Raw genomic sequence first — 25,806 nt, forward strand, 5'->3', positions numbered from 1 at the left:
GAACGTATTTTATTCAAAGATGAATTTTTATATTGTTTTTCTTTCTTTTTCTTTTTTTTTTCTTTTTTTTATTCGAAGCTTACTTCGGACCATCTTTTCAATTCAGCGCAGATAAATTCATATATAAAAGCGCAAACTTGCGTCAATTCTGACGAGGCTCGGACACAATTTTGTCAAAGTGAGCACTAAGTTATTTGAGAGAGTCTGGTACTGATATCTGACTCCCATGAAGCGCAATCTCTGACACTGTTCGGCGATCTGACAAAGGACGTCATCTACAGGAGTGGGAAGACACTCTTGATAGTCAAAAAACGTAAGGTTCTTACAGTGTGTCGCTACAAGGTTCAACACGGCAGCGGTTCCGCGACCTTTACGGACCAAACCAATTTCCAGACCCTCTAGGTCGGGCAACTTGGTTAAAAATTGTTCCATTCCTGCGTTAGAAATTCGTTTGGTGTTCCGTAGATTGATGTGTTTAATAGTGGTGCATGAGTTCGCGAGATTGACTATGCCATTGTCCGTGACTTTTTTGCAGCCCTCGATACTGAGGTAAACTAAACAAACACAAAGTTGTCCGATCTCAGCGAGAACCGCATCAGTGACCCACAAACATCCACTAACGTCGAGTTCTCGTAACAGCTTTGAGCGACGCAACACGAAGCCGAGTCCCCGAGATAGTATAAGAGGGCATTTCGACATTCTGAGAACTTCCAAATAAGGACAATGTCTTGCTACCATCTCGATTCCAGTGCTCGTGATTCGATTGCGATTGCAGACGCAAAGTTTGCGAAGTTTGTGGCATTGACGGGCGATGTGAAACAAGCTAACGTTTGTAAGACGAGAACACCCAGATCCTGAAAGATCAATGTACGTGATAGCAGAGGACGTAACGCGCGAAACTAAACAAATTACGGTCCTGTCGCGGATTCGCGCGTGGGCACAAGAGGACAAATCAACGCTCCGCCACAAACTTGGATCCAGGCCTACGCGGCGCCATTGCTGACAGACTCTTGATATGCGCATCAAGTCCTCAATTGTAAAATATGAGAAAATCTTCAACAAAAGAGCGTCTGATAAATGAGTATATTTTCCAGTGTTGATCTGCGTTTCTGTATTACACACAGCCACAACAACAGGCAGGCTAGAAGAAAACAAAGTGAATACATTGGATTTTATTTAAAGCAACGCAAAGTTGTCGAACAACCACTTTTATTCGCTTTTCTGAGTACAACAAAGAGGTTTGCTGCTTTCCTTGCGTTGTGTTCATTGCAAAAGTGTGTGTCTGTGGACTGATCTCATCCCTGAATTTCCACTGTCGCTTTTATTTTTAATTCCTTTTTTCCTTTTCGCGTAAGGAAAAGCTAAAAATATGCTTTGTCATTCTTTGTGATCACAAGCTGTTATATCCCTTCAAAAGGTGTTAGTAATTGGACTGTTTTTGCAGTGGTAATTCCTTGTGCATTTTTTTTTTTTTTTTTTTCATATTAGAGAAAATATGTCGTTAAATTTGCGAACACGTAAATGAGGTTTTATTTAAAACCACCATTTATCGTTCGATCCGGTGAACTGATCAGGAAATTAAATTTTTTGTTAATCGGATCCTATGGCTTGGTCGCTTTGTCGGATGTTCAGGGCTGTTTTTCATATAACGAAAAAAAAATACGATCAGGAACTTTACTTGTTTGAATTTTCGTATCGTCACATCCATTTTTAACATTTCGAGAAAAAATTATTGAAAGAGTTTGTGTCATTGAATCTCTGGACTAAATTTCTCGGTAGGACTGGAGACGAACAGTTTAAGACGTTTCGCCTACATCCATCACTAAAAAAAAGAGGTTTTCTCGTATAATCCTATTTGTATGGAAGTGAAGAATCTGGAGGCTTTGAAAAAAATGGAAACCTTTCCAATCCCACGAATTTTCCTCCCGCAATCTAGGATAAAAATGTGGGATTTCGAGTTTTTCACTAATTGGTTCAAACTGCAGGAAACGATGCCGAAGATAGTAACATGCATGATCGACAAGGATACTTTTAGACTTTTCGAAAACCAGCCTCTAGTTTCCAATCCGTCCTGGAAGCTTCTAAGAAGGCGTCACATGTGGTTGTATGGAATGTTAGCTTGCTGCGCAAAAAAAAAAAAAAAAATTCACATATTTGGCTGGACCACTTAATGCGCGCATCATTTATGTTTCTCTGTTTTCAAAATAATCAGCCGATCTTGATGTTCTCCCTTTGACTCTTAATTTCGTCAGGATACTCGATGCTTCATTGGTGTCAAGTGTGAAGAACCGGGTTAACAATTATGCGAATGTGTTTACTTGCAGTCACTTCCCTAACTATTTGTATTGCAGCAAGTTATGCTATTGTTATCACAGCGATGGAACTTGAATATTTCACTAAATGAAATTGGAAACGATAGAAAACGTGTTGTGATCTGTTGCACTCTAGATAGCTACCATAAAAAAACTGTAATGAAGCGTTTGTAAAACGTCCACCAATGAAAAACTGGTAAATTGCTCCAGACAAAGAAACGAAATAGGAAATGAAATATTTTATGTGATCTCTAATTATCCGACGCGCAAATCGAAAATATGTCAACAGAGCAGGTTGTTTTTAACGAGGGAATTATCTGCTTTATGAATATATAAAAAATATATTCTTAATTGCGCTATAGAAGGCGAAAGTTAGCATCTGGCAGACTTACGAAAGTAACTATTCCTCGGTTTGCCGAACAATTTTTACTCACTTCAAAAATGTAAGCTTTCATGTCGTCAATTAATTTTTTTTTGGGTTTGTTATTTACCCCAAACATACTGCTTTATCGAACCTTTTCTCAAATCCACATTTAAAAAGATATACACTGACTTGTACTATTTTTAATTCATTTCCTTATGGAGCCAGTTTATTTTGAATTTGCATAACATCAACAAACTTACCGATAATCTTCCCTATAATTTCTAGTTTTCAATACTTCTGGAACCGTTCATTATATCATGGCAAACTGTGTAACAAAAACTCTTTGCTTATTACTTGAACAATGCTGCTATAGATTTGGTGTACTTACCATCTCTGCTCTTGCGAAATCTTGTTTTGAATGATCGTAATATTTCTCGAACGGCTATGGTACGACAAAGCAGATCCCATGGCGATCGCTGATTTTACCGGCTCTATCTCGAGCGGAAGCGACCTCCAACGTAAGCACACAAACGCATCAATGTAAGACGCCGCAACTGGTCTTTTCCCACCCGCTTGCCGCTCTTAGATTCAAAAGATGCGCGCCATTGGCTGTTTCATATGTTGTTTTGTTGCTTTCAATGCGTGGAAATACGGCGTCTGAAATATCATTTCGTCAGTCACGTGCTATTCGTTTCCACAGAAACAAGTTGCGTGCACGCGCACTGAAGCAAATCGAAATTAACAATAAATGAAGTTTTCGTGCGCAGAACGCCGAAACATCCCTATTCGTTAATTGCAGCGTCGCTTTTCGTAACTGCGCCAGTACTACAATACGATTCGAGTCTGTAAAGCACGCAAATTTTTAATTAACTTCTTTCCTTGGAGCAATATTTACATTTAGGGGCGACAAATATGGTTGAACTTTAATGGAGCCAAGTGCAAATTGTGACAGAAATCATTCTGACCACAGGCTAGATAAGAGAAAATCTTTGGGTAATTTGCGGGTCGAAAAATGATTGTACAACCGACCAACAACCTGTAAGGGCTAAGCGGAAGGCTTAGACACCTGTCGACATTATTGGTATTTTCATAAACAAATGACCCCCTCGAGAGTAAGTTATCTTTATTCATGATCATCCTCACATGATCACATATGAGTGCCTGCCTGCACAACTTATGGTTCACATAGATTTCTTTGTCTGCTGGACTAAACAGGCGTTTTGAAATTCAGGGCGCCGTCAGCTCTCCTACAATCAAGGACACCTTATGCCGTCGCAGCGGTGGAAAGGTGATGGGCTGTGGGTTTTCTATCCGTCACAAAAACCAACTGGATCTGCCATCATATAGGGAATCACTCACATCGGGGTATGTGCCTTTATTTTGTATACCTGTTGTAATTTTTTGGACGATTATTTACCCGCCCGCAATATAAGTTCCGTTCGGCTGATAACAATTTCTATGTTTATTATAATAGTACGATGCCAATATTGTCAACTCTTAACGTTCGTACGTATGAACATATGAAGTTCATATATTTTCTACTGCGAGGATCGTGCATCATAAGTATCTTAACGTTAATCTTCGGCTTGGATAAGCATGGTTGTTGACTTCTCAACTCGAAAGAACCTTGTTTAAAAGCATCTCGTGTGTCTACGAAATTTTTAATAGGTAAAAGGACATTTCTGATTTAACAATGGAGGCAGTTTGAACAGCACTGTTGACTATTGTTACGCAATTTTCAGATACGAGCGGCTTATTAAAATAATTTTAGCAGAGATTAAAACTTTCGCGTTCAAATTTCTCTTTTAGCCAAAGGAATTTTTAGCATCTTGAAGTTCGTAACTTGTCATTAATGCACCGTGTCATAATATACAACAGCAATAAATTTTCAATTTAATCTCGAGAAGCGGTATTAGTTCACATGTACTGAAACACGTATAAAGAAAGAGAAAAAAAAATCATTTTTTGCCAACCTAAAGCATAAGCTCAAGATATAGTTTAATTTATTTCGCCATTGTCTGAAAATTCACCGGAGGATTGCTGCTTACTAATTTTTAGGCTGTGTGAATATAACATGCCGACGTTTTTGTCTCGTTTAGGAATTACGGTTTGATTTTAATTAGATAAAACTAATAATGAAAACACTTCATGAAATATCAACAGATACTTGGAAAAATGCCCGTGCACGTTCTTGTTGTAATGCCCGCAGGTGGAAAGCCATTCTAATTTCCCTATTTTCATGCGAATCAATAATCAGATAGGATCTCATTAGCATTTCCTTTTGTGTAGATTTTCTAGGATTTCGTCGGTATTTTTCCCTTTAAATCACAGAGTTACCTCTTTGGGGATGTTCTAAGTTTTTACTATCTATAGTTCAAGGTTTACCAAAACATCACCAAACGAACTTTCTGTTTCCGTCTGTTAACTAACCCGCAAAACCTTCATCATTTGTATCGCTGAGATAGATCTTTGATAATTTGCGACAAGCGCCAGGAAAGCCGAATCCACTTCAAATTTCCAAAGTATCCATTTTGGCAAAATATTTCTCAGTGCGTTGTCCGGTGACTTCGAAGTTTTAAGAAGATTTTGTCAAATCTGTTTATCATATTATGTGTAATTAAGGAATTTGACTTGAAAGCTTTAACTTAAGATAAGGCAATCACTTCTCTCAAACGTCTCATATCGGCAACACTGTGGATTCTTTCCAAGGAGAGCAAAAAATTATCAAAATTCACCTATCATTTTTTATAGTGCATGCGACACTGATCTATTTTTGCTCCTGAGCCTGTGTTTTGCCAATAGTAGTAATAGATGCACGAGAACACTTTTGGACACTGATTAATTTCAGCGTCATAAAATTCAGCTTGACTCTTTGCAAATATTTGCATAGGGACAGATTGAATACTGATGATAATAAGTAAAATAAATATGTGGTTTCTGTAAAAACCAGACGCTGCATTACATAAAACAATTCTTCAGCCGCGCTCACCCCTCGTGGCAGAAGGGGGTGTGGGATTTCTTAACCGCGGCGCATGCATTTCCGCCTCCTTCAACCACTTCTTGAAAATCACTTGTAGACTCTATTATGAAGGCTAGTTTTATCTCACTAAATTCTTTTCATCGACTGAAATATTTCTAAAGAAAGTGACCGAGTCATTTTCTCTTGAAATCGTAGAATACATGAAAAAGTGGAAAAACGGACTTCTCGATTGACATTTGTTACACCCTATGTCTGGCTGTTCCATCTCCCAAGGAAAAGCATTTCTCCCTGGGGGGAGAGTACGACTTCACGTAGGTTAAGGGATTTACAGAAGAAAAAAAAGCAATTATTAAAGATCCATCGTAACCAAACGAATCATCGCAAACATCACTCTGTACTGTTATATTGTGAACTTTTCGTGAATAATCCTTGGTGGAATCGAGCAGTGGGGTTGATTTTCATCAGAGGCGGGGGTTTTGCTAAAGCATCGACTTGGGAGCATACTAGTACGCCTTACTAAGATGAATTATCACTTTTGTATACCAGCAGAGGACTCACTTGTAAACATATCGCGCCCCGTTTCCCGGTATCCCCTTCCGGCTTCCCTGGCCCATATCCTCTTCCCCAGCCCCCTCTCCGCCTCAACAATGCCCCCTCTATTGAATTTACCCAAGCGATTATATTCTCTTGATTTACCTTCTTCATATCGTTTCAAGTTTCATGTTGCTCCTAAAGGTCACTAGATCTTCCACCTTGAAGATATTCAATGAATTACAGTTGATTTTTCTCACAAATGATGTACGAGCCTACGTTTTTTAAATTCATCTTGCTGACAGAGGTAAATTAATTAGAGTACGCATCTCTCTACACCTTCGGTAGATAAAAGTCTCCGACACGGCGATACGAAACATACATTTTGCGTTGAAAACATGATTATATGTTTAGGTCGGACTCCTGGACGTAACAAAGAGACACTTTTTTACGCAGCAGAAAATTCTTTTTCTCTAACTCTGACTCAAACGAACGGTTTATTTCACTATTTCCCCCTTTTTCATGAGGATTCTACAAGATGTCTTTATTAAGAAACTTTCACGTTTCAATGATAGTTAATTTTAGAAAAATACCACTTTTAAAAGCAGCTTAGGTTATCCTTCGTATGATGCACGATCCTCGCAGTTGAGAGCGCTATTTATGCAATAGCGAAAATCAGACCTGAAAAAAATCAGATCTGTACGGGATTCGAACCACTGACCTCTGCGATACTAGTGCAGCGCTCTACCAATTGAGCTAACAAGCCAACTGGGAGCAGGCCGTTAAGTTGATTCGTAATAAACCCGTGATGATAAATCAGATATGATGAATATATAAAGTTCATATATTTTGAACTGCGGTTATAGATACGTATGATGCACGATCCTCGCAGTAGAGAGCGCTATTTATGCAATACCGTACAGGCCTGATTTTTTTCGGGTCTGATTTTCGCTATTGCATGAATAGTGCTCTCTAATGCGAGGATCGTGCATCATACGTATCTATAACCGCAGTTCAAAATATATGAACTTCATATATTCATCATATCTGGTTATCCTTCGGTTATAACTATATACCATTCCGGTAAACAGTGCTTTTTTCGCGCGCCAATTGGCCAGTTCGGAAGTGATTAGTAAGTTCCATTCACCTCCGAGCAAGCGAAGAGACAAAATCGCGCCTTAAGAGTAAATTTTCGACGTTTTTCGGTAGATTGCCAATCTACCGAAAAACTATCGGATGGAAAGAAGCTAATTTATTGGTTTCTGTGTGTTATATACGAAAACCATTATTCACCACAGCGTTAAAGAAAGAAAGTTTTAATTTCGAACATAGCGGTTGGGACAAAAAGACACAAGTAAACAAAATTGGTCACGAATGTTCGACTAGATTTTTTAATATTCTCTTCGCATCAAAATTTGGCTATAAGGAATGTTACCCATATGTTTCCAATATGAATGCTTATCAAAACAATTCGTACGTGATTGTACTCAAACCTCCGTATTACAGGTCGGGGCATATTGCTTTCAAAGCTGTGTGAGGCACTGAGCCAGGAAAACATTAGGTACACTTTAAGAAGCACCAAACACATCCGCGGAAAAATTCGTGTCAGGCACGCTAGACTTGCTGAAAAAAAATTTAATTCAGCTTTCAAAGGAGTTCTGACTGGATATCAATTAATTCTTCTCTTATAACCACATATCTGCAGAAATGGATGTCTGAATTTAATTTTTTACGCTTTGCAACTAATCATATCTAAAACCTGAATCTATTTTTTGATTAATCGAAATTATTTTGGGCGAGATTTTGTATACGGCGAGTATCACGTTTGGAAAATTGGTGCGTTGTGCCATAGTTAACTATGGTTGTGCAAATTAACTGTTTTAGATTTTTTGACATTGTGCAAGACTGTCGTTTTCGATCACAGTGTACCTCTTGATTTAACAACCTCGGAGAGAAATTTCTACAACAAAGCAACTTTCAGCTGCAGTTTATATATAACCAAACCGTTTTCCTCATTCAGAGCGACGAATAGAGCAATGAATATCTCGCTTTTATCAATCTTTTAACTCCCATGAGCGACCAAGACAAAATTTCTCCATACAATATATATCAATACAATATCAAGCCGACAACTGATGAGAATAAAGATCAATATCAATTAGGGGAATATTAGTTGATCCAATACCAGATTCTCCGAACTGGCATCATAAAAGTTGTATGCCAGACAGCAAGGAGAATATGAGATCTTAGGAATGAATTATGCCACGACTTAGATATGAGCCTTTCAACCTTGGAGATTCCCGTGCAAATCTCGAATCGCATTGAGACTGCTCCGTAGAGCGTAGAGTTCACTTTATCGCTTTTAGGATTTAAGTGTACATTTTTTGGAGACTTAATTTTTAGATAACACATTTTATTTCCATCTCGAGCTTCAGAATGTTTATCTCGTTTGAGAGAACGGAACAGTTTCTCGTTGACAGAGAGAACATATCCTGGGTACTAAGTTCTTGGTTGACAAAACTGACGTAGGAAATTAAATCAGAATTGAACGGGCTCTTGCGTAACAAACAAGATTGGGCTGATTTAATTAAAGATGTTTCCAGCATCTGCTCACCATACTTTTGGATTTTATTGAATTTTATTTCTATCGAGTACGTGATTGAATTTAAATTGCCGAAGTGGTACTAATCAGATCCTAGAATTGACCCCAAATGTGAGCGAGGAGAGCATCAGCACGATTTGCCTTTCGACGGTTTTTTTGCATCCTTACATCGTAGTTTTAAATTCTTTGGAAACTTTGAACAGTCTTGCAACTTCTAAAGTGGAGTCTTTGACCGAGAAACAAGCGAGAGGTTCAAGAGACGGCCGCTACGGAAAGTGCGTGATGTAATTCGGTCTTGTCTGCGGAGATCTTTAAAACATACGAAATAGCTTTTCGAGGAAACAATTTTTTAACTATAGACTAGTGAGCAGCACTTCTGCGAACACTAGTTGTAAAAGTTCTTGTATTTTCCTATGCGTTTCGTCTAACTGTCGTAGACTTTTTCAGGAAGTTTACAAGTATGACTAAACGCCTGTATTTATAAGCCAAAGTTACAGGGACCGATGAACGTAAAGGCTTGGCCGGACTTACGAACAGGAACAGGCGAAGTTGTGAAAAATTTGTAAATAATGTTGTAAAAAATTTAACACGTGTAAGGCAAGGTGAGAAATATATTTTGGGGGCCACGGTTTTAGCTAAAACCATGGCCCCCAAAATATATATAAAAATAATAATAATAATAATAAAGATAAAAAAAATTAATTCTTTGAAAACTTTGAACAGTCTTGCAACTTCTAAAGTCGAGTCTTTGACCGAGAAACAAGCTAGGGGTTCAAGAGACGGCCGCTACGGAAAGTGCGTGATGTAATTCAGCCTTATCTGCAGAGATCTTTAAAACATACGAAATAGCTTTTCGAAGAAACATGTATAAGATTGTGATGACAAATTAGCCCAAATTATCCTCTTTTTAACAAGTTTAAGTTTCAGCTCTAAGGTATAGCGTAACATCTTCAGATATTCTGCTCTTTACTTACTTTTTGATATAAGAATTTGAAAATTTAGTTTAACTGATAAACGGACTGAACCATGCTCACGGTTCTTCCTCGTTCAGTTCTGAAACTGTCCTCTTTAACATTATCATGAATACTTTGCTCGAATTTCAATTATTTTTTCCTTTTCTCTTTTATATATTTTGACGAAATTTTACGGTTTTCTTTTTGTAGACATGACTTTTGCAATCTATTTATTACAATCTATTTCTTGGTATGACGATCCATGAATTGGAGAAGAGAGTTGCTATTTGAGTGTTATTCCAAATTTATCTCTGGCTCTTTTCAGCAAGCCACAACAAGCCCCTTTTAATGAATTTATGATTAGATAAACGTCCTCGAGGACTGCTTCCAATTTTCGTTCGTATCGACCCCGTAACAAGTTTTAAAGGAGAACCGCCCCATGACGTCATCATCAAGTCCGTGCATGATACTATTGATGGGAATACCGAAGGCTGACCGCGAAATATCAGTTATTCCATCCTGCCACGAAGTTTCCCTTAAATTGTCTACGAATGCAATTATTTCAGGGACTGTGCTATTACCCAGTCTTAAGTTAGGACCTTCTCGCGGAAACTTTCAAAGGAAACAGGTAAAAACCGGAAAATGCGAGAAGCAGTAGAATTTGCGTGTCTCAACGTTCGACTTCCCACTGTGAGAGTTTGATTTCAGCGCACTGTTTTTTTCTTCCTGTGAAATAAAACGTTATCTGTTGTTGGAATGCCGTTGTATCTGTCAGCAGGGACTGGTATATTCATCGCCGAGTTTGGCAACAGATAACACGAGCACCATTCACTATCATAAGTTTTAATCAAGGAGAAAAATCAACCGTTGTGTTTAACAAAAGTGAAAATCAACGATGTCAATCGGAGCGCTAGTGAGCATAAAGGTCCTCTCCGTGTCAGAAATAGCGAGCTATTTACGGCGGGGTTTTCCCAGGGGGGAGGGGGTATTTAAGAAATCGAACACGATCTTTGATTGAAAGGTATGCCAAGGTGAAAATTTGGCAAATGTCAACTGTGACCTTTCATCGGCTGTCATATGTACCGTGTATGTTCACTTATGTCAAAGCGTGATTATTATTGAAAGTGTGGCCTTTTCGGTACACGATGTCATCCCGCAGAAATTGGACATTTCCGATGATTATTCAAGCGACACGATCGCTCTTGCTCTAGAAATTCAACGCTACGGGAGTGAATCTAAAATACAGCTGCAGTAAATATAAAAGTGTGGTTTTTTGAAGATCGGACTTATTCATCAGATCTCCATCGACGAAGGAGCAAGGCCTGTCTTCCCTGCAGTGAATATGGCGGCGTTTCTTGCCTGTGCGGGATTTCAAAAGTAGGTGTAGAGTTTTGGCAATGGCTTTCTGTTTCGTCTGCCATTGTTTTTTTATTATTTGTTTCAGTGTAGTACTTAGCGTGAACGGTTGAAGGTTAGTTGCGAATTTGAAAAAACTTGAGCGAATTTTGAAGACAACACCTCAGTATGTAAAGGAAGAAAATTGAACGGTTAGAGAGATGGCAACGAATACAAATGGTGTTTGGTAAACGAAAGGTTTTTAAAAAGAAAGCCGATTGTTCTGTTTAATACCTAATCGAGGATCGGTAACACCTCTTGATTAATGGCCGTTTATCTTCCCTAGTATTTGTCAAGGTTATTACAAGTTTGCCTTGTAAATAATTCCCTGTCAGCATAACATGGTAATCACTCGGCTTAGTTCAAATTACTGGAATTCCAAGTAACATATGAATTTCATGTTAGTTTTCTTGTTTAGTAAGGATTTTTAGAGTTCGACAATTCAAATAAAATATACGTCTTCGGGTCATAGGGTAGCAAATAAATCTCCTGAGAACGATTAACAGGATGAAACCTTCACATGATCCTTTTAGCAATTCCTCTGTTTCCTTCTTGCTTTCGTTCTCCAAATATTTTTCACATAATTTTACGAAAGCACATCCTTTTTGTACTTTTGAGCATTTCAATTATTTTAGAAAGGCAAATTTTGCTAGATAAATCTAAAAAAATTACGGTTTTCTTCAGTTACGACGTTAAGCTGATTAAAAGATATAGACCGCTGTCTTTTTTTTTTATCCGAAGGCTCATGTTGAACCTGTCGCTCTTTCGTGTAACGGCTTCATCGCGGTTATCACAGAGGACCGAGAGTTCTGAATTCAAGTCCTTTGTGTTATATTGTTGAGCAAGACCATCCACTCAAGAAGTTCTCGATTGTTAAACAAATTTCTCTTTTCAATACCATCGGGAATGTATAGTTAACAGCATAGAGAATACGCATACTGATGTTAGGGTGTAAATTTCGTTTCTTGGTTGACAACTGATCTCACCTTAACTACAAAATAATTAGCCAAAACTTGTTCGAACCTCAGTTCACCAAGAAAAACAGAAAACTTTAATACAGCAAATTGATTTTAAAACCTCAATACATCACCGTTTAAAAAAATTCTGGGACAACCCCCTGAGCACTTAAACGTCTCGTCCTCGCTTGCGTCACGCGCTCAAGATTTCTCAATCTTCATGATCATAAGGTTAACATATTGCGTTCATAAGGTTAACATATTGCGTTTGCCTGAATTTCGTCAAAACCTTGTGCAATGGTATTTAGCTGCCTACGCATCCGTGTGAACGCTAATTGCATCAAAGTCAAAAAAACTCATCAGTCTTTCAGGCGAGTGGCAGTCAAGCACAAGCCCAGTGTAACCAGTTTAATCTGCTGATATGCATGATGACCTCTCATGATCGACATGCATCTGGCAGCTGAGTTGAAGTTTTAACCTCGCGCTTTTATAGGAGACTTTTTCTCGCCTTAGCTCTGTAATTTACGTTCAAAGTTCAAAAGCAATTCCTCCGGCTTCAAGAGAAAGAGTCATACCGGCAAAGGCTCCAACAGAACGGTGATGGCTGTAATTCTATCTTGCATAGGAGTTCGGAAGTAAGTGTTGTGTGTTGTAAAAGCTTTTGTCTCGGCCGTATGACAATGATATAAAAACAGTTATTTTTTTTAATACCTTTTTCATCTATATCATGAAGTTAGCACAGTTTCCATCCACTGAGAGGTGTTTCCAGGTAAATAGGATGCAAACGCTTAAAATAGTGCTCTACGGGACTATTTGTTTCAACCTGAAGCATTTCGTATTGACAGCATTTAGTTATATAATTCCAGTGTTAAAATTTAAAGTAGACAATCTCATCTCAGAAGTCTTGGAGCCTTCAATTTTTTTTTCACTTCTTTCTCTTTTCTGGTTGGATTATTCGTCTTCAGCTCGTGCCGCTTCAGTACTTAAATTTAAACTTGCTAGAGGATCTTTTACATTTTTAATTCAAGCGACCACTCATAACAAACGATGGCCTCCGTATATTCTCTCATTGAATGTTAATCCAATCTCTGCGACGAAGTCGTATCAGAGATCGCCGTGTTTAAGAAAAAGAAAAACTAGGAACAAGAATTAAAGGAAGATGGTACTACCATTGAAAACGGTATGCTTTTTTTCCCAAAAAACTTGAGCTTAGAAGAAAGAGTTTCTCACATGGAATGATGAAGATCTAAGAGATTGGATTATCGTTTGCTGTTCTCTGAAGCACTTTGTTTGTTATTTCAAGTTTTCTGCGCAGTTCGCAAAAGGTACAAAAGGTCAAAAGACGCAAATATACATAAAACAGTAAAAGTTTGGGCGAAGCTAACTTTTTTATTCGGAACTGTAACGAAGATCGGCGTTTGAACACAAATACCGAAGTAATCTGACTGTATTTCCCCAAGTCTATTATAATTCTCAAACACAACGTCAAGAGAGCTTGTTCGCGTTATGGTTAATCCCGCAGAGATTTTCGTATCCGAGCTGCATGATCTGATTGGCGGGATTTTTCCCATGACGGCACAGGGGTTCTATGGCAGTTTCAAGTCGATTTATCCTCTCGCTTCCTATCTAAATTTTATCTAATATTTTCTTTAAAAATGTAATCTGTCGTAGGCGTCAAAATCTCATGATCTCAAAATGCCATTGTAAAGCTTAAATGGATTATCCCGTTCTCTCAAGGAAGAATACGGAGAACGGAAAAAATTAAACACCGCCTTCGTGACGTAAACTGACCTCAGACAGTTTATCGTTTCCTGTAAAACGTAAGTCTAGACATTGGTTTAATGAGAAGATCGTACATGCCCGTTCACAGCAATGTCAGTTTTCCAACCTTAGCTCACTAGTTATACGAAACAACATCACAAAATTACAAAATCGGGCTGATCCAAAGTTTATAAGAGAAACACACGTCGGACTGTACTATATATGCCATGATAAATCTAAGATACCCAGGTTGAGAGAACTGGAGAAAGCATTGTTGAGAATTGAGGAAATAAAATCATGTTGAAAGACGCTTTGATGACTTGATTCTCAAGACCATGATTTTTTTTTTTTCATGACATCATTTTCAATTTCGAAGTTTAGCGATCAAAGGTGGATTGCTTAGGTTAACTTGTGCTCCCTAACAAAAGTATAATTTTAAAGCTCAAAATGCATGAAGTTTCCATTTGCGTATAACATGTCGATATGATTTACGCATGATGCACTTTTCACTTCAGTTCAACTTAGTTCACTGTGTAGAGTAAAGATGGAACTCGAAAATGATGAATTGACCGGAAAGACACAGATCCCCGCATAGAAGCATTTTTCCGTATTAATCTATTTTAGAAGCCTTTTAGGAGAAAAAAAAAACAGTCAGCAGTCACCTTCTATGCCATGTATAATACGGTCTGCAATATTTTCGTTGTTCTCCATTAGGTGTTAGGAAGTTCGCTCCCTTTTCAGCAACATCGCTGTATGTTCAATTGATTTGTTAGTGTCTGGTAGTTCTTAAGAGTTTTCGTGGCTTTTAATTTCCGACCTTTGAGGATTTCGTATTTAAACTACCGCCCATACGTTACATCAGGAGAAAATAAAGGCGCCCCTAATTTCTCTTTAAATCGGCATCTAATAGTGACAACACCAAATGATCTAGAACAGTCAATACGGACTATGACATGAAAAGACTCGTCTCTATTTTGGCCTTGAAAGGTTGAAGTTTACTAACCATCGTTGCACGCTAGATGATCCTTGAAAGTAATTGCTTAAATCTGCCTTTCTATTTTTTTTTTAATTCGGCGAAGGCTATGTACATTTTTACATTTTTGAAAGCAAAAACTACTTCCGAGATCAGACTTCACATACTTTCGTGAACATAAGCCATAGTTTTTTTTTATTTTGCCACTTACACACACACATACATATAGAAATAAATTACAGTTGTGACAACAATATCAAAAATAATAGCTATAATAATATCATTATACAACAAACTACACTTAATCTATATAAAATTATTATTTATGATCATTTATAAAAAAGTGTGGTGAGGAATCCCAGCAGAAGGTAGTAGCTTATCAAACCTGGGTTCCTCATACGATAGATTTGCTAATTACGGGGCGGGCGAGTTTAATTTAGTTTTCTATCAATGAGGAATTTTTTAAGCGAATTATAAAGGCGGAGAATCTGTAGGATAGGATAAGATCACGAGGTAAGGAATTCCAAACCTTTGGACCTTGGTACATGATCGTAAACTTTATATTAGTTCTGCAATAGTGTGTACAGTAGTTTCTATTATTCCGAGCATCGTACGTATGAATTTCATGATGAGTTGAAAAAAGAGTATCAAAAGCATTAAGAGCCGAACAATAAAACAGCCCATAGAACTCACCATAACACAAGCTTCCTGGTTTATTGCGCTTCAATCTAATTCACGAAACTCTCACTAAATTCGACGGAAAAACTTTCCATAAACTCGCGCTCTCACAACCTCCTTGTTATTCTTTCCACACGCACGTGCTCATCACCTTATTTGGCAGCCCTAGCCCAAATTTGGTAGTGCTGCTCAACGTCACAAAACTGTGAGGGGTAGGCTTGGTAAATCTCTCGTACAATTAGGAAGTAGGTTATTATGATAGGAAACAAGCTTCAAGGACAGCATCAATGTTATAAACATCAAGGATATTAAGATTGTAGAATAAGGGCGCAGTATAAGCTAGGTATTCGGTTCCACTTATAATTCTGACTATACGTTTCTGCAGGAGGAAAATCCTGTTTAAATTAGAATGATAAGTTGAGGACCATACGATATTACAATAGCTGAGATATGGATACACTAGAGTGTGATATAAGGTTAGTAAAGATTTTGAAGAAAGAAAGAAACGAGATTTGCTTATTATTCCAATAGTTTTCGATATCTTTTTAGTAATGTGGGATATATGTTGCTTCCACGAGCGATGTTGACCAACAAGAACTCCAAGAAACTTTGTTACCTCAACCTGTTTGATGCTGATATTGTCAAGAGTGATGTTACCATTAAAAACAATACGTTTTTGTTTCGGACGAAAAAGAATGTAATTAGTTTTTGCATTGTTAAATGATAGTTTATTAGCATTAAGCCAGCACATTATCTTCCTTATTTTCCAATTCATGACGGATATGTTCTGGTTGGGATCTTTATGAGAGTGAAAAAGACTAGTATCATCAGCAAATACTGAAAAGAGTTTTTACTATATCAGATGCATTTGGGAGGTCTTTGATATAGATTATAAACAACAGGGGGTCCAAGATTGAACCTTGCGGGACTCCACATGTATTAGGTTCCAGTCGTGAACGAGTTGTACCAAACTCCACAAACTGTTGCCTGTTTTCTAGATAGATGGAGATCCCGTCGAGGGTTTTTCCTCTTATTGCATAATGATGAAGCTTTTTGAGCAGTATTTGGTGATCAATAGTATTAAAGGCTTTAGAGAGATCGAGAAAAACTCCAACAGTTGTTTCTTTATTGTCTATAGAAGAAGCGATGTTATTTACCAATTGAATTAAGGCTATAGAGGTGGAGTGATGTCTACGAAAACCAAACTGGTTATTCTACAAAAGATTGAAGTCCGTTAGATGTTTATAAATACGATTGTACGCTACTCTTTCATAAAGTTTAGAGAAGGCTGGAAGAATGGAGATTGGTCTATAATTTTCTTTCCTTTCTGGATCACCAGATTTGAATATGGAAAGAACTTTCGCTATTTTAAGGGTGTCTGGAAAACACCTACTCTCTGATGAAAGGTTAACAACCCTTTTTCATGGGAATGTTGTCAACTCCACAGGGGCTTTACCAATAGTAAACGTCTGAACTATTTCTTTAAGTTCTTCACTAACGAGCGGCCGAAACTCCAAGGGTTGATACGGAGGACTCATTAAGTAGTCTTCAAAGCTCACACTAGTTTTCCGTCAAGTGAATGTGAATTAGTATCCTATGCTTTAGACTAAGACACGAGTGTGTTCCGAGACCTTCTATTTATTCCGGTAGTTGAATTCGCGCTCTGCGTTAGTTCTCGCGCGCTCGTTCCGCGCTTTCTTACTTTGCTGAAACAAACCGTAAACCGAAAAACGAAACAGAGCAAAGCCGCTGTAGACAAACTGCTGCAGTAATTAATAGTGTAGCATCTCGTCATTTTTCGTCTTAGACATTCTCATAAAATAGCCATAAACATTTAAATACTGTAACAGTTAATTTGGGATGAGAGGTGGCCAAACTTGAAAAAGGAACAAGGGCGGTTTGGAAAACAGATGACTGACTCCATTTGAACAAAAATTGAATTTCCAATTTAAAGTTAAAAAGATGGTTAAGCTGTTTTGTTGCTTGCATGCGCACCGTTCCTTGTAAAATCGTGAGCATATGTTTTCGTTTGTTTCTCTTTTTATCAAGGATAAAACCACAAGAAACAGTATTTCTGTCACGTCGGAGTCGAAAAGTCTCCTACCTGGAAGATGAACGAGACTCATCAGAGCCTCAATGGCTACTCCCAGATAACATCTGGCTTCGCATATTTTCCTATTTGTCACTGCAGCAAAGAACACAAGCCTCCTACGTTTGTCAGCGATGGAACAGTCTTTGTAAGGACTCTTTATTTTGGCGCGAAGTGGACTTTAAATTTAGCGGAGCTGCTCAGCCAGTCACTGACGAAACAGTGAAAGCTGTTACTTCATATTCGAGGGGAATCCAAAGTATTGACCTGTCAGGTGATCACTGTAAGCCAATCACTGACGAGGCAATTGGTCACGTGGCACGGTCCTGTCAGCGCTTGCAGAGACTGAATATAGCTGGACGAACAAAGGTTTCTAACCGTGGGCTCAGTGTCATCGCGAGGAATTGTCCTCACTTGAAAGAGCTGAACGTAGAAAAATGCCATGGGATCAGCAACAACGGAATTAAATCAATTGCCAGTCGGTGCCATGAATTAAAAAGTCTTTCGGTGGCTCGATGTCAACAAATTTCCGATAAAGGAATGTACTTTGTGGCACAGGAATGCAAGAATTTACAAAGTCTTAACATCGCAGGTTGCAGCAGTATCACGGATAAAAGTTTGACAACTCTCGGAAAACACTGCAACATGTTACGAGACATTAACCTAAAAGACATTCAAGGCATTACTTCTTATGGCATTGAGAGAATGGTCAGCGGCAACCCGAATTTGACGCATGTGCATTTGGGAATTGTCCAGGACACTAAAAACACTATGGTGGCGTTGCAGATTATTGTCAAACACTGTGAAAAATTGGAGTTTCTGAGTTTTCAGCATTTTCATCGGGCTGGCGTTGTAACCGGCGGAGTACGAAAAGTAAACAAGAAAAAACTTGGCGCTTTTATCAATGGCCTCAACGCCTGTGTAGTTTCAAACAATCGATAATTCAACAAAATGAATATCACAATTCCTGGTCGATCGGCCAAATTCAAAATTTTACGCACGGAAAGGCGATATTTTCAGTCCAACGAGAGCAAAGCAAAGTCGCTGAGCTGAAAAACTTGAGCAGTCACTGTCGACTGCAATGAAAACTTTTTCGCTTTAACTCTCTTGAAGTACAAAATCTGTCCGAAGAATGTCTCAGCAACTGTCTGTTTGTTATTACCTCATGGCTTCCTTTGGTTTTGTTTTAAAGTATGAAACCCAATGCGACTAGGATTTCGTTTCAGTGTCTTCTGAACTAAAAAGAGCTAAAGGCTACGTATTCTAACTAGCGTGATCTAAACCGTACGAAAACTACCAGATGCATATGTTTTCACAACTCTTTAATTCGAGTTACGAAAGCATTAACATATCACTTTTAGGAAGCACCAGGTGTTTTAGTTTTTGTTGGGTGCTCCCTGTTTTGATCAGTGTGTGAAGAAACAATCGAAGTCTTTACAGAAAGATAGTTTTTTATACTTTTCCTGATTCTGGGTAGATCCATTTCTGTGGAATTTTTTTTTAGAAGTATTGTAGTTTTACTGTTAAACAGTAAAACTCACTGCTTTTTTGCTGCTCTAGTTATCAAATTGACTATGTCAATTTCCACATACTTCAGATTATGGTGAAAAGAATTCATTTATTGAATTATTGAAATGATGAATACCTTTACATAAAGTAAAACTCTTCCCAGTCGAATTCGCTTTTTGCTTCTTAATGACCGGGGCAAACGGGGTGGCTAGGATTAGCAAAGGATGGGGGGGGGGGGGGGGAGGGAGGGAGGGAGAATGGCATATAGTGTAGTCAGTAATTTCTGTGTACCTTACGTGAAGTGAGTTACCCTACTGTTATACCTCGTGCATCATGGGTACAGTATTCGATGATGAGAAGGAACTAAAAATCTCGCACTGTAAAAGATTTATGCGTTCAAGTTGTGCTATTGACTTAAAAGGAAATTATTCCACAAGAATGTTGGAGGGGGGTCAGTGGCAACCCAAAAGCATTCCCACCGCTACCCTAGCTACGCCTCTGTGAAAGAAGGAAAAGTTTTTGGGGCAGATTAGAATTGAAGGTATTACATATACGAAATCAATTTGGGTGAGAATTTCACAAATTTGAGGTTTGGGAGAAAAGGGGCAACTACCAAGGATCTGTTGCGGGCGGTCCCTTGATCTCTGGACCAAGGACATAAGAAACCTCTGGAAAAACCACAAATCACATCACCCGGGAACTTTCATCTCTAAGGGATTAGGAGGGGCTGCCGCGGAGATCGGAGGATTATTTGAGGGGTCAATTCGTTCCCGGGGCCTTTTTCCGCCCCAACCCCAGCTAAGGGAAAGGTCCTGGGAATAAGGTTAATTGAGAGGATCAGATGGTGTCAGGGGGAACATGGGAGGGGGGGGGGTCATTCGTCGCCAACAAAGTACAAAGGGGAGAGGATAGAAAATTGACTGCCAGTGAGGAGGATCAAAAGAATATTATAGACCTTTATAAGAGGATCATGTGAGTTTTATCGTGACTCAAACAAAACCCTCCAACAACCCCCCCTCCCTCCACCCTGTTGATTAATCATGACTAGTCCCGGAAAAAAAAGACAATGTTAAGTCTCGTACCCAAGCCTTCCACGGCCAAGCGGTTGCAAGATCCTACATTTCAGTTACACGGTAGAATCTGGGTACATTTTAGTAACACGATAGGATCTGGGCAGGAGATCACATGATGTTATCATCAAAACCTGTTATCAAATATCGTATTAAATCTAAAAATATAGGCCCTACTTAAAAACCATTTTTGTAAAATTCGTTCAAAGTTAATTAAAAGTGAAGGTGGGCTTTTAAAAGCTTAAAATAGGTTCCTATGCATTTTCCACTCTGAGAAAGTTGCCATTTCTTGGCGATAGCATAACCCCTGTATGTAAGGCCAGTGGAACTTGTGTTTCTGGTGACTGAACGAACTTGTATTTCATCAATATTTGCGCCAATGCAATCTTTATTTCCATTAAGGCGAACCTCATTGCGATACAGTTTCGGGGACCTGCTCCGAAAGGCAAAAACTGGTACGAGTGACGATCGCCCTCATTTCTTGTCGGAATCTATCGGGTTCAAACTTCTCTAGATTCGGCCAAGCTTTGGGGTCGTGATGAATTGCGTAAGTTGGGATTATCACTTCCATTCCTGCTGGGATGTGAATACCTTTAATATCATAATCTTCCTGGCAGGAGCGATTCATTTGAAATATCGGCGGGCATAGTCGGAGAGATTCGTAAATGACACAATCAAGGTAATAAACGTCCTGTGCGATACCAAACATTGACGCCTTAGGATTGGACTTTTGTGCCTCTCGAATTGTTTTCCTTAACTTATCCTGGACATGAGGATTCGTTGGCAGAAAGTAAGCAATAAAGGCCACAGTGTTGCTTGTCTTTTTGTAGCCGACTTACAAAAAGAAAACTGACTGAGCAACAAGTTCGTCTTCAGAAAGTTTGCTAAAATAATCGGCTGTTTTGTTTGCGGTCAACATCAACTGTAAAAGGTCAACCCTTTCGTTTGTTCCCTCTTCAAGGCGCTTTCTTATGATTTCCTTCGCCAGGTTCTCAAAGTATTCGCCTTTCCCTCCTTCGAAGTGGTTTATGAAACGAAGTAGGTAGCTTCCAAATGGAAGACCATGAAGGACACGCAAGGATGAGGGGGCACCAAAAATCTCTCTCGCTTTGCGCAAAATCTCGCTGTTTGGGTCTGTTTGGATCGCGGCGTCCACGCCAAACGCAGTGGAGAGGATGAGCTCAAGTGTAAGCTTGCTGAACCAGTTGGACACATCCACACTGTCACCTGAAGTGAAGGCAATATTAATATAAGCTATAAGAGGGATTATAAAGTTCGAGCCCGTTGACGTCGAATGTAAGAAAATGTCTTTGCCAGGAGCGTGGGTCAGAGTCCTCCGTTACGTTTTGAACCTCAGACCGTCAGATTTCGCGCTCCCGACTTAGCCTCGGAGAGCAAAACAATGTACTTGGCTACGTATGAAAACAACTTCCATTAAGTGTCGAAAGTAATCCACAATTACATGATTGGCCCAGAAAACTCGCGCCATCCTCCCAACCAATCAGATTCTAAACAAAAATGAAATGCGACTACGCCACTTGGGTTTTCCCGCGCTTCAGGCGGCTTACCAATTCTTATTTGGCTATTTGTTTGTTTATATATACCCCTTGCAGAAGATCTGAAATACAGGTATAGTCAGAAAATTGTATACATGGAAGTAAGCTTACAAAATGCAACAATAAATAATGGATTTTTATACATTTTGATTTAAAGGCCCATTTTCAACCGAGATGCCTTGCGCGCCCAGATCATTTTTCATATATGAAAAATACGCTATTTTCCTCGAAGTTGCGGAATCGCTTTGATATCTTCTTCCATCTTACTAATTAGGGCTTTCAAAGTTCCATCTTGAATCATGTGCGAACAACAAACTATCGTAGTATCCATGTCAGTAAATAGTTTTTAATTCTTACATGTATGACGGTGAAAAACGTCATTTGAAAAGTTGATGCCGCCGAAGAAGCGGTCTAGAGGAAGGCCGGGTCTGCCCGGCTCGGCAAAGGTTATTCGACTTCGAGAGTCTGTGTATGGTTTATGGAGGGCAAGGAAAACAACAATGGGTTTCGGTAACATTACAGACAGTGCTTTTGCAGAAACGTTATTTCACTGTTCCTACGATGGAACTAGAGACTCCGGGGAGTTTTTTTCGAGGTGAGAATAATTATTTGACTGATTTTTACTTGAGATCCTGAGATATGTATGTAAGCGATCTCATTTGTACAAGTCATTATTCTATAATTGAAATGCGTAAAGTAAATCAGTTTTGGCCAATATTGGTTATCTGTTTATATTTTATTTAGTGTTGAAGCCGAACAATTTCCTTCAACATCAAGTAAGCTTTGTGCAAGTTTTATACAAAGATTCGATTTATGATTTTTCAGTCTCAAATATTTAGCTGCAAATTTGTTTACTGTGTTCTTCACCAAATCTTTTTTTCTCTTTTTGATAGTGTTTGTGAATGACTATCAGAGTTCGCCATTCAACAATAGCGCGATTCCAAAACAAAAACAAAAGACTGTAAAGGATCTCGGATGAAAATGGGCCTTTAAATAAGTGGCAAACTTGTTCGTTACAAACTTTCCAAAACGGTCAGTTTTTTAGCTTTTCACATAACTAGTAGAAGAAGACCTGAGACTGTACTTGTTACTTGGTTGAGCGAGGCGGCTTTTGACAATATTGAAAACAGGGTTTGACGGTGTCACGGTACGTATAAGTTTCTTACAAGCTTCTTCGCGCCTATCCGCAAGCGTGGCGATCTGAGACGCAGCTAGCGCATCTGCATATGCAAGGTTCGGAAAAACAATGGCAAGTGCGCGTTCTGGACCTCTTCTAGGGCCTGCAACAAGTATTGTGGAAGATTGGCGAATGTGGGTGTCGCATATTCCAGAAGAGGCCTAATAAGCGTGCAGTACACCCCGACAATGTCAGATTGGGACACTCCACAGCGCTTGAGCGTTCTGATGGCATATATCCTGCGGTTGGTCTTCTTAACTATATAGTCCGTGTGCTCCCCCCATGTCAAGTCGCTTGATAAATAAACCCCGAGAAATTTAAACGACTTGACACACTCAATAACAGATCCGCCGGTTACCAGGGGAGGGCAGACGACGCTATTATAGTGAAGAAAGTCCACCGCAATAGATTTACACTCCTTGGGGTTAAGGGACATATTATTATCTGAAGCAAATGCCTGAATGGAATTTAGAATTTAGCCCATGACTGACGGCGAGTTCCGAGGAACAACCTCCATCACTGTGAGGTCGTCCACGTATTTGGCTCTAGGGCCCCAATCTTTGACTAGCTCATTGACCATAATGGTGAACAGAAGTGGACTCAATTTCTTCCCTTGAAGGATTCCCCCGTTAAGGCTTCTCATTGGTTCCTTGCGAGATGTCTTTGTTCTGATTGGCTGTTTTGATTAATATTACAATTGCGCTCTGGTTTCGAAACAGTAATAAATTCTCTCGTTTACTTTGATTTGCGCTCATAACAAACTCCAGTTTTGGAGCCTTAACTCCAGTTTTAAAGCCAAGTTCTTTAGTGATGGGTGCTGCTCCGAGGTGTCGCTGGTAATACTTGTTAGAATTTAATTCAACCGTACAAAAAAAAAAAATCAAGCTTGTTCAGTAAAGATGGCTGGATATTAGCCTCATTCTTTTTTTTTTTTTTTTTTACGTTTTCAAGGACCTCAACTTCATTTCGGTCCATAAAATCGCAAAAAAAAATCGAGCTATCTTGAACTCATGCTTGGTCTATAACGAACATATTACCATGCCCCCATAAGACGCGAGTAAAGACCCCCTCCCCCATAGGAAAATTGGTCGACGAGAAAAATCATCAGCTCGATAACCTTGAAACCTACTTCTTTTACGTAATGTCTGAGAACTCTCTTTGAAACTTAAGGATGCTTCTTAAAAACTTAAGTATAATATGCGATCTCTCACCGGTAGAAGCAATTCTTTCAAGTTTCTCCATCAGTACGTCGCATGACTTCTCGATTAGTGGCGCCATCGACTTTATTTTTCCCGCACTGAACGTAGGGGTCAACATATTGCGGATTTTTCTCCAATACTCGTCACGTGCAGCAAATATGCTTCTTCTGAACCGAGCAGGTTGCTTTCCAGGAATGTGGTGATTTCGAAAATTGAAAAGATCCTTAACTAGGATCTGTTTGAGTACTTCAAGATCTGCAATGACGATGGAAGGTTTCCTACCCAAAGAAACAGCGAAAACCCTTCCATAGGTTTTGAGGTAATCCAGCAACATCAAATGTATGCCATGGTACTTTTTCAGATCCGGAATGTTTCCTACAAATGGTTGTGGTGCCGGACTAGCAACATTCATATACTTGAGGACAGAAATCCAGAAGAGCCATACCAGTACAGAAAATGCACGAAAAAAATTATGGACAGAACTGTAATAACACCAAAACGTGATATAGCCAGACAGAAGTATGTCAGTCATCGCAAAATCTGTGCTCTGCTCCAGCCACTACAAGAGGTGAAAGTAAAATACGAATTTTAGTCGCGCGACAGAGGTCGCTTCACTGCCCACAATCAAACCCTAACCCTCAGCAGGGCCCCGGGGAAGGCATCGAACCAGAGTTTAAATATCTTTGCGTGTCACATTACCAGAAATCGTGGACATTTCGAGCCCGTTAACAATTGTCAGCGGTATATCATGTTACATTCCAGAGCGAAAAAATCCAATTTGGCGGCGCTTATCGCTCGTACTAGCGACTAAATAAAGGAATGGCTCTGACCTGTAATTGGATGATAAAAATAGTAAAAGTTTGTAAAAGTTGATAAGTTACATCCTAACTCCTTGCACGTGAGTATTGTTTAACCGTGTGTCTCCAAGCGGAACAGGGAAATATCAATGCGACTGTCAAACAAGAGATGGTTACTTACATAACGAAGGGAAGACCTTTCTAGTTCAGCGACATTCCGGAGAGGACTAAGTCATCTGCTGACTCGCTCCGCTGACTAAACTCATTTAGTCAGTGCAGACTCAGTTCAGGTGGACGACTAGAGACTGGAGCCATTCCTGTATTTCACCGCTAGCAGGAATGGCTCCGACTCATGCGTTTATTAATTTTTTTTTTTTTTTTTTTGGCGAAATAAATTTTAAACTGAAATAAAATCGAAAGAGCTTTTTATTAAGTTCTTCTTAAGTTGAACATTACAATGCTTGTGAATGGAGCCCTCATAAATTAATACAAGGCCATGTGATGTCTAAAGTTTAATGCAGCAACTGCATGTCACGTTTCGAAAATCACGCAATGTTACGTGACGCTCCGACCGATATTTTTAATTTACAGTATGCTCTGCTGGAGAAATGTGGCTTGGCCGCAATCGGGAAGTTTTCTTCGTGGAACATTGACTGGCAAGAGTACCATATCACCCCATACATTAATTATGCATTCAGACAAGTAAACTTTGTTTTTAAAGTTTTGTCGTGAAAGACAAAGAAGTGGAATGCATAATTAATGCATGGGGTTACATGGTACTCTTTCCCCATTGACTTTCTGGGAAAATTGTTCACATGAAAGACAAATCCATTCATCGGGCTCCTCGTCTATTTTTGCACAACACCGAAAGGAAGAAAGTCGCGGATTACTTTAATTTCGCTTG

The 25,806-nt window shown here is 39.1% G+C and overlaps 2 protein-coding genes and 1 pseudogene across 5 annotated transcripts in view; 1 reads left to right on the forward strand and 2 right to left on the reverse strand.

The window, feature by feature from the left end:
* Nucleotides 1-3,342, reverse strand: part of LOC111327535 (uncharacterized) — a 7,347-nt gene extending 4,005 nt beyond the window's left edge. The window contains exons 1-2 of the mRNA XM_022931746.2: nt 3,065-3,342; nt 1-1,141 (exon numbers count right to left, since the gene is read on the reverse strand). The exon at nt 1-1,141 is cut by the window's left edge and continues 4,005 nt beyond it. Coding sequence (XP_022787481.1) covers nt 118-1,141; nt 3,065-3,144 — 1,104 coding nt within the window. The 5' untranslated portion in view covers nt 3,145-3,342 and the 3' untranslated portion in view covers nt 1-117. The remainder of the gene's footprint in view (nt 1,142-3,064) is intronic.
* Nucleotides 3,343-3,769: 427 nt separating this feature from the next.
* On the forward strand, nt 3,770-19,271 carry LOC111327552 (uncharacterized). Of its 3 annotated transcripts, none has more exons than XM_022931761.2 (3): nt 3,770-3,788; nt 3,908-4,041; nt 17,555-19,271. In XM_022931761.2, exons 1-3 carry the CDS (start codon nt 3,774-3,776, stop codon nt 18,534-18,536), a joined length of 1,131 nt encoding a protein of 376 aa, XP_022787496.2. In that variant the 5' UTR covers nt 3,770-3,773; the 3' UTR covers nt 18,537-19,271. The 3 variants fall into 3 exon arrangements, with proteins under 3 accessions (XP_022787496.2, XP_088596403.1, XP_022787497.2); XM_088740277.1 differs by lacking the exons at nt 3,770-3,788; nt 3,908-4,041 and adding exons at nt 10,848-11,119; nt 11,879-12,728; XM_022931762.2 differs by lacking the exons at nt 3,770-3,788; nt 3,908-4,041 and adding an exon at nt 10,849-11,119.
* Nucleotides 19,272-19,977: 706 nt separating this feature from the next.
* On the reverse strand, nt 19,978-24,637 carry LOC111327536 (cytochrome P450 3A24-like; annotated as a pseudogene). The gene is made up of 2 exons (XR_015993720.1): nt 24,118-24,637; nt 19,978-21,400 (listed from the first exon to the last, which is right to left on the reverse strand). The product of XR_015993720.1 is annotated as a cytochrome P450 3A24-like (transcript).
* Nucleotides 24,638-25,806: the final 1,169 nt, after the last annotated feature.

This window comes from Stylophora pistillata, chromosome 12 (assembly GCF_964205215.1).
Source record: "Stylophora pistillata chromosome 12, jaStyPist1.2, whole genome shotgun sequence".
Lineage (NCBI taxonomy): Eukaryota > Metazoa > Cnidaria > Anthozoa > Scleractinia > Pocilloporidae > Stylophora > Stylophora pistillata.

Bases quoted from the DNA above. Each gene is read 5' to 3' on its own strand.
- LOC111327552 (XM_022931761.2), top strand. The intron at 4,042-17,554 runs GTATGTGCCTTT...CTTTTTATCAAG, and splicing joins AGGGAATCACTCACATCGGG to GATAAAACCACAAGAAACAG.